The 8,479-nt window shown below is 40.4% G+C and overlaps 1 protein-coding gene across 1 annotated transcript in view; it reads right to left on the reverse strand.

The window, feature by feature from the left end:
• Window positions 1-195: 195 nt before the first annotated feature.
• Window positions 196-8,479, reverse strand: part of CSUI_004162 (camk camkl protein kinase) — a gene marked incomplete at its 3' end in the record, with an annotated part of 8,755 nt that continues 471 nt past the window's right edge. Inside the window, exons 2-10 of the mRNA XM_068064356.1 lie at window positions 7,519-7,885; window positions 5,941-6,072; window positions 4,845-4,925; window positions 4,467-4,549; window positions 3,520-3,664; window positions 2,727-2,796; window positions 1,693-1,886; window positions 1,284-1,363; window positions 196-408 (exon numbers count right to left, since the gene is read on the reverse strand). Of these exons, the coding sequence (XP_067923668.1) occupies window positions 196-408; window positions 1,284-1,363; window positions 1,693-1,886; window positions 2,727-2,796; window positions 3,520-3,664; window positions 4,467-4,549; window positions 4,845-4,925; window positions 5,941-6,072; window positions 7,519-7,885 (1,365 nt within the window). The remainder of the gene's footprint in view (window positions 409-1,283; window positions 1,364-1,692; window positions 1,887-2,726; window positions 2,797-3,519; window positions 3,665-4,466; window positions 4,550-4,844; window positions 4,926-5,940; window positions 6,073-7,518; window positions 7,886-8,479) is intronic.

Raw genomic sequence — 8,479 nt, forward strand, 5'->3', positions numbered from 1 at the left:
TAATCTATCTATCTATCTATCTATCTATCTTTAATCGACTCATATGTCTACATGTCTGTATACATTTCTCTCTCTCTCTTTCTCTCTATGTGTATTTATCTCTTGACATGTCTATAGATCCTTGATAGTTGATACAGGAGAGATAGTGATAGCTCTCTTAGCTTTTCCCGTCTTCCCCTTTCCTCACTTACATCCAGCGCTACTCCCTACACTATAGTCTCTATGAAAAGAAGAAGACGAGGAAGAAGACTGAGGTTTCTTCGAATCTTCCCAAGGGAGAGACTGCCTTAGCCATGGGTCATTCATGAGGTCGCTGATCCTTATTCTCTTTCTTGGATCCGGATGGAGCATCGCACTTATCGTCTTCTTCAGTGCTGGAGATACAGTCGAGTCAAAAGGCAGTCCCTCCTAATCGAAACAAAGAAAGCAAGAGAGGCCACGAAACCGTTTTCAGCTGGACAGGCAGAAAGAGAGAGAGAGATAAAGAGAATGAAAGAAGAAAGAGAAGGAGGGAGATAGTCAGAGAAGAAATTCCTGGTGCGAGATAGGTATATGTGTGAATGATAGAAAGAAAGGAATCTTGGGGGGATCAAGGAAGATATGAAGAGAAGAAAGAGAGTGTGTGTATCTCTCTATCTCTCTTTCTCGCTACCGAGATATGAAGTTCAAGAGATGTCTGGTGTGGGGAATACACTACACTTCTTTCTGATACAAGGCGAAAAGAAAGGAAAAGGATGAAAGACAAAAGAAGACAGAAGCTAAAAAGTCTTTTCTTGTGAGATGAAAGAGAAGAAAGAAAGAGAGAAAGAAGAGATATAGGGAAGGAGTGATCGAGAGCAATGTTGCGCTAGTGATTGTGGAGGTGTATGTACACCCGAACGTGTCTGCCCCCACTTCCAAGAGCTTCCTCATTCAATTAGAGATCTTTCTGCAAGAAAAACACACATCTGTGGACTTGCCAATTCCTACACACATATGTCCATACATATAGACATAGATACAGATATATATATATATGCAGATCTATATACCTTTGTATCTATATGTATACATGATAGAATGTACATATGAATATATATATATATATATCTATCTTCATAGATATACAAAATCTTACACGTATGTATGTACATGTATGTGATTGCATGCGTAGGAGTATCTATAGAAAGGTATTGAAATATATATGTATATATCTATATCTATATGTATATATCTATATATATATATGTATGTGGTTATGTTTGTCTGCGTTTTGGTGTGTGTGTGTGGAGCTTTTCTTTTACTTTTTTGACTTTCTCTAGAGTCGATCGGTCAGGCCTCTCAAAGGGAAGGCGCCCGTGTGTCATGGCAAATAAGATAACGCCTACAGAGAAGAAAGAAGAGAAAGACAGCAGAAGGAGAAGAAGAAGCAGGACAGAATGAAAAGAATGTGACTCCTGTGAAAGATACCTGTAATTAAATGATGAGAGAGAAGTGCCAACCCTGCACACTTTTGCTGAATGTGAGGAGAGACTCTTGTAGTTAGAGTCAAAGCAATGTGACGCTTTTCTATGATGTGCATGCAGTTGCCGATATGCGAGTGGACGCGGCATGCAATCTAGTCTATACAGGTGTATGAAAAGAAATGAAGTCTTTCTCTATCCCTAACGTACTTAATCCTTCTCGCTCGTTCTTCCTTTGTTTCTTTCTTACCTAGAGCCCATACATCAAGTTGAAAAGGGTTAGAATGCTTTGAAGTTCCGTTCCAAACTTCTGGAGCTAAATAAGCCTGCGTCCCTCCCTCCGTCACAGTTGCATTATTATCCACCACAAAGTGAGACAAACCAAAGTCTGCTATTTTGCATTGATTCTCCTCATTCAGTAGAATGTTCTCTAGCTTCAAATCTCTACAGAAGAAAGATTCAAGGGAAAGAAAAAAGAAGAAAGACGCAAGAAAGCCGAAGGAGTAATGATACAGACATAAAAAGATAGAAAGAGAGAAAAAGAAAGCAAGGGAGACAAGTTGAGATTCAGAGAGATAGAGAAATAGATCTTGTTAGGTATACATATGTATTCGTATATACATACATACTCATGATACAGAAAGATCTCTTCCTATGGTCCTATATAGGGACATACATAGCGTGTATTACGATGACGAGGAATAATGCTGGGAGGAGGGACAAGAGGACAGAAGAAAAGAAGAAGACAGAAACGTCCACAAAGAGAAAGAAAGAAAGAAAGAGTGAACTAGATAGAGAGAGGGAGGTATATTCTTCCGTGTATATATGTATGTGCCTGTGTCTCAGGTACTCCATGAATGTGATATACACTGCAGTCGCTAAGAGTCTAGAAATCCTCGAATATAAGCACGACCAAATCATTGACGAATTTTTCATTCCCTCATTCATTCATCTACACGATACGAAGTCATTTTCTCTGCTATTCCACCACGCCCTTCCTACATACATATATATATGTGTGCGTACACGTATACGTATATCTATCTAGATATGCCTGTAGGATCTGTCTCTTTCCCTCTCTATGTATCTATCTATCTAGATCCAGAATCGATATAGATCTCTATACACCCAGATATACACACCATCTATAGAGATATATCTGTACACATATATATGTATATCTATCTATGTATGTATCTCTATATGTAGCTATCTATCTATATATCTGTATATCTATATATCTATCTCCTTTTTCTGTGTGCCAGTGTGTGTGTATGATAGTACCTATGTACAATATTTTTGGAGTGGCAGTAGTGCACGCCTTTAATGATTTGCTCGAAAAAGTGACGCGCCTCTACAGACAAAGGGGGAAGAGAAACGAAGAAGGAGAAGAAGAAGAAGAAGGAGAAGAAGGAAAGAGATAGAGACATCAACCACATTGTATGATCTCTAGCTTTTTTCTTTCTCACTCTTTCTTTTTCTGGTCTTTCCTAATGGCTAAAGAAGACATTTCTAGAGACTGGTAGAGAGACGAAGGTGAAGAAAGGGGGAGGGAAGAGACACCGCAGAAGAGATGAGACGAGACGAGAAGAAGAAATCGACCTTTTATGAAGAAGACTCCATACACTGGATCTTGTGCGGTTTGGGGCATGAATGAAGATTGAGGAGGTCTACTCTCTCTTTTTCTTTCTATCTTTCTCTCACAGAAGGACACCTTCGCTTCTCTCTGGACAGAGGAAGAAGAAGAAGAGAAGGAAGGCTTGACGCATCGAATCGAGAGAAAGCGCTCTTCTAAGTGAAGAAAGAAGAAGAAAAAGAAAAAGTGAAAGAGAGAGAGAGACAGCTGAAGCTCTTTCTTTATAGTTTTCAGTGGCCTGATATTCTCTTCGAGGCGGGAGAAAGAAAGAAAGAAAGACGAGAGAAGAGCAGCCTTGTGAAGTAGCTCAAGCTGACAAGTAGTAGAAGAAGAAAAGGACTCCACTAGATCTCTTCTTCTTCTTCCTTTTCGTCTTGTCGAGGGTGTTCTCCTCTTGCTATCTTTGTCTTTGTGTTTTTTTTCTTCTTCTTCTTCCCTTACCGTCTTCTTTGAGTTTAATTCTTTTGGAGACATAGTCTCGGAGCTCTCCATGAGTGGCGTATTCCATGACGAAGCAAATGTACGTCGGGTTGTCGATCACATCTTTCATCTTTATCACGTGCTTATGACATAAATCTCTCAACGCCTACCGAAAGGGAGAAAGCCAAGTGCGAGAAAGAAACAAAGAAAGAAAGGAAAGAAAGAAAGAGAAGGTGGGCGAAAGAAGGGAAGAAGAAAGAAAGAGACGAAAGAGAAAGAAAGAAGAGAAAGAGAAGAAGTGAGGAAAGAGAAGGATGAAGAAGAGGAGATTAAAGGGAGAGAGGAGATAGATATAAGACAAGTGGGGAGTAAACATGGAAGAAGCAAGAAAGAGTAAGAAAGAATGAAGGAAAGAGAGGAAAGATTTCCCACTACTTCATGAGAAAAATACATGAAAGACAAAGAAGAGAGATAATAAGTATAAACGTCTTCGACCACATGTGTATAGATAAAGATATAGACAGACAGAGAGATAGAGAGATAGATAGATAGACATTCACATCGATAGATGTATATAGATATCCAGATAAAGAAGAGGCATGAACTCCCCCTCTTAATGAGTCTCCACACATGTACAGACACATCTATCTGTATATGTTGATTCATAAGCATAGATAAATCAAGACGTAGATAGATCTATCTCTCTCTCTCTCTCTGTGTATGGCCCTTTCCTTCTCTCTCTCTCCCTATATGTGAGTGTCTCACTGTATGTATATGTCCCTCTCTCTTTCTCTCTCTCTATACAGGCCCATACATATACATAGATACATGTAGATACATAGGAGGCCTTTCTGTCATTCCAGAGAGGTAGAGAGAAAGAGAGAGAGAGAGGCAAAGAAAAAGGAGAGGGAGAGAGAGGACAGAGAAGGAGAGAGATAGAGAGAAGTCTTTGTATGCTCATAACCTACCTGGATTTCTACGAATACACGGTCTGCATCCGTGATCTCATTGAAGGATTTCTTATTGATGAATTTTATCGCCACAATCTCTCCTGATCAAACAAAAAGCAGAATAGTTCTATTCGAAGAAAGCTAGTGTGTATGTTCTGTCTGTGTTTCAGGTGTATGTACACCTTGTTGCTTTCTCTCCTTCTTCCTCTTCTTCTTTGGTTTCCCCCATGCTATGTGTGTTTTCTCCCCCACAAGCAATCGACCAACACACCGAAGGAAGGAAGAAAGAAAAGATTCTCTCTCTCTTCCTCTCTTCTTCTACCCAATACACTCTCTTTCTTTTCTTCTTTCTCCCTTTCTCATTCTTTCTTTCTTTCTTGAAGGGATGAGTCTTACCTGTCTCAGGATGTACGGCTTTCATGACTTTTCCGAATCCTCCTTCTCCGAGAAGTTCTTTCACGACGAAACCCCCGACCACTACGACCAAAGAAAGAAAAGAAAAGGAAGATAGCGATGAAAAGAGGAAAGAAAAAGAATGACTTCTCTTTCGTCAAGTTGTCTAAAGTCCCCTTTCTCTACGTTGTCTTGTCTTGATCCACGTTTTCTATCTTTCTTGTTAGGATCCTACCCTAACCCAGCACAACGGCCATCATGGTAATAGAGAGATAGAAGAAAAGGAGACTCCCCAAAGGAGCTCCAGAGATCAAGGAATATACGGCTCTCCCTTCCCTCCTTCCTTCATATTCTCTCTCTCTTTCTTTATAGAGAGATCTACATGTAGCTAAGGTCATCCAGCTGTATATACTTATGTATGTGTATGTATATGTACATGTGCATACTTCTGTGTATGATATACATATGTTCTGTTGCTATGGCGAGAGAGGGTATAGCTAGAATGCTTAGGTTCTTCATGCCTGGTCTGAATGGCTGAGGAGCTCGGAGAGAAGGAGTTAAAAGATCTCTAGGAAAACATAGCCGGAAGGAAGGATGCTTAAGACTCGCTTGCAGGATGACTATAGCTCTTCAGGAGGGCCTCTGAAGATCTTCTTTTACTTCTTTCTCTCCACAGAAAGAATCTCTCAGAGACACCGACATACAGACACACATCAACATATACACATCTATAGAGAGATAGAGGAGAGGTACATAGATACTTGCATAGTGCATAGATAATACAGACAGAGAAAGATGGATAGATAGACTAAAGGTAGATAGAGAGATAGATAGATAGAGAGGCAGATAGATATTCGATAGGCAGGTATCGGATTGATCTCCTTCTCTTTAACTCTCTCTCTCTGTGTCTCTCTCTTCTCTCTTTGTCTTTGAAGGGGGGGGTCCTGAGCTGTGCGTGGAGGAGCCGAGTGACCTTTGAGATGCCAAGAGAACAAAAAGAAGACGTTGAAGATCTAGACAGAAAGAAGAGAAGACAAGAGAAGAGAGAGAAGAAGAAATGCTTTTCTTTCTTTCTTTCTTTCTTTTTTGTGTTTCTTACCATCTGTTGTTTGGTCATTCTTGTGTCTGTAGAAATTTTCTCCTTTGGAGATGTAGACAATATCGTCATCTAGGAGCTGCTCAAAATCGAAGATCTCCTCGCCTGCTTCATTAAAGGCTCTACGCGCAGGGACTGGAGAAAGATCCACAGAAAGAGACAGAAAGAAAGAAAAAGAGATAGGTGAGAGATAGATCAAAGAAGAGAGATCGATGACACAGAGAAACCTCCTAGATTGAACGACATACGATACAGTCAAAGATCGATAGCTAGGGACATCACAGAGAGATTGAGAGAGAAACTGAAGACAGAGAGATGAATAGATAGACATATAGATAGGTAGATAGATAGATAGACAGGTAGATAGACAGATAGATAGGTAGCTAGATAGCTAGATAGTCAGGTAGAGAACAAGATGTAGAGGCGAGTTGTTTCGTGTTCGCCTCGGCAGTTGTCCTCCATAGCGTATCCCGTCTAAGCACCAAGAAAATTCAAAAAGAAAGAGAAAGAAGGAAAGAAAGAAACAGAGATAGAGACAGTAGGAGTACGGATAGGATGGTATACGGAGAAACATGTAGAGAGTAGATCCCCATGTGTAGATTCCTCTGTTTAATCTCTTTCGTGTTTTGACTACTCCGCTTGACTTTCTAACTGTCGCTATAATTCTTTTCTTTCATCTCTTCTTCCTCTTCTTTTTTCTTTTCTTCTTCTTGTCTTCTTTCCTATCTCCTTCGTATCTGTCCGAGTCAAGCCCCCTGTCCTCTTTCTCTTTCTCCGTCACTGGTGTATCTGTCTGCATCATTCTATCTTCTTATACAGAGAAAGAAGAAGCGTCTTCCCTACGCTTCTTTCCACCTTTCTTATTCTCCATACAGTGGTCAGTTCTGTTAAGATTGCAAGGAAGCTCCGACTGTTGTCTCCGAGACTTCTTTCAGAAAGGAGATGGGAGAAGGAAGTCTTTGCTTGCTTGGAGAGGGGAGGTGGAGAAAGTTGAAATGTATGGAGGTATGGATGCATGCAGATATAGATGAGGCACGTCAAATACATACAGATATAGAAAGATATCTCTGTCGATGCCTATCTAGATATGTGTAGGTAGTGTATGTCTCTCCATGCCTTTTTTCGCATGGATCGCAAAACGTCTATGAATATGTAGGAATGTATGTATGAATATGTCTATGTATGTATGCCTATGTATGTGTATGTATATTTACGTGTATGCACATGTACGTGTATGTATGTCCGCGTGTAGTCATTCAAGTAGTAGGGTTTGTTTTATGTACTTTTCTCTTATGTACGATGTCTCTTCTCCATTTGTCTCTATTTCGCCTGTCTCTATCTTCTTTCTTTGACTTCATTTTCTTCTTCTCTTCTTCATTTTCTTCTTCTTGTTTCCTCTCTTATCTTATTTTCGATCATCTTTAAATCTTCACCACATCAAGAAGACTCGTTACTCTAACTTCTCTCTCTTCCTTGCCCCTTCTCTCTCTCTCTTTCTTTCTTCCTCCCTTTCCTTCTATTTCTTCTTTCTTTTCTTTCCTTTTCTTCTTGTTCTCCCCTGTGTCTTCTTGTTCTCCTTACCGACATTGATACGAGGCCCCGTTGTATCGAGGAAAGCTTGAAATGTCGTATCAGGAGAAAACTTGAGCCGCACAGGCTCCGAGACTGCATTCTCGCCGGCGCGCGAAGAAGAAGAAGAGGCACGAGGAATGTTTGAGGTGACAAGGAGAGTCTTCCATCCATGCTGATGGCTTATGATACACCCCTCTAACTGCTCGAGTTCAGCAGAACTTAAACCAAACATTGAGATAAAAAGAAAAGAAAAGGAAGAGAAAGAAGAGGGAAGGGAGGATGGGGATAAGGAAGGGGGGAGAGAGGAGCACAAGGAGGGCGTGGTAGAGGAGGGATGATGAGAAGACTTGGAGACCGCGATGGATCCTTGCGTCTTCTTGAGAGAAAGAAAGAAAGAAAGAGAAAAGATAGGGAGAGGTGATTCGGATGAGCTAAGAATGTCGAACTAAGAAATCTTGTTTGGCTTTGCCTAGAAGTACAAGAAGAAGAAGAAGCTGGCTTGAATGGAGTAGAGGACAGAAAGAAAGCGAAGTCTCTTCATATAGAGGAAGAAACAGAGTAGAACAAGAAAGGGATGGACCAAGTGTATCAGTCTCCGTTAGGAAGAAAAGCTAGAGAGACAATATACATGGAGAGAGATACATATGTATATATATAGAGAAAGATATGTATAGATAGCGGTATGTATAAAAATGTCAATGCTTGTATGTATAGGCGTCCGTATGCTTATGTATTTTGATGGCTGCATGCATATGCATGCATTTTGAGGCTTGTGTTTGATAAGATAGCAAGGCTTTCATTTCAAGAGAGAGGAGCTAAAAAAGAAAGAGAAAAGAAAGAAACAAAGACGTCAAAATGAATTGATACCTCCTCCGCCTACAGGCCAAGAGACAACTTCGCTAGATCGAGAGGAGGGATCATGTCTACATTTACGTACAGCAGCTCTTCTTATTCTTCTTCCTTCTTTCCT

The sequence above is a fragment of the Cystoisospora suis genome, assembly GCF_002600585.1.
Source record: "Cystoisospora suis strain Wien I chromosome Unknown contig_1910, whole genome shotgun sequence".
Taxonomy (NCBI): Eukaryota; Apicomplexa; class Conoidasida; order Eucoccidiorida; family Sarcocystidae; genus Cystoisospora; species Cystoisospora suis.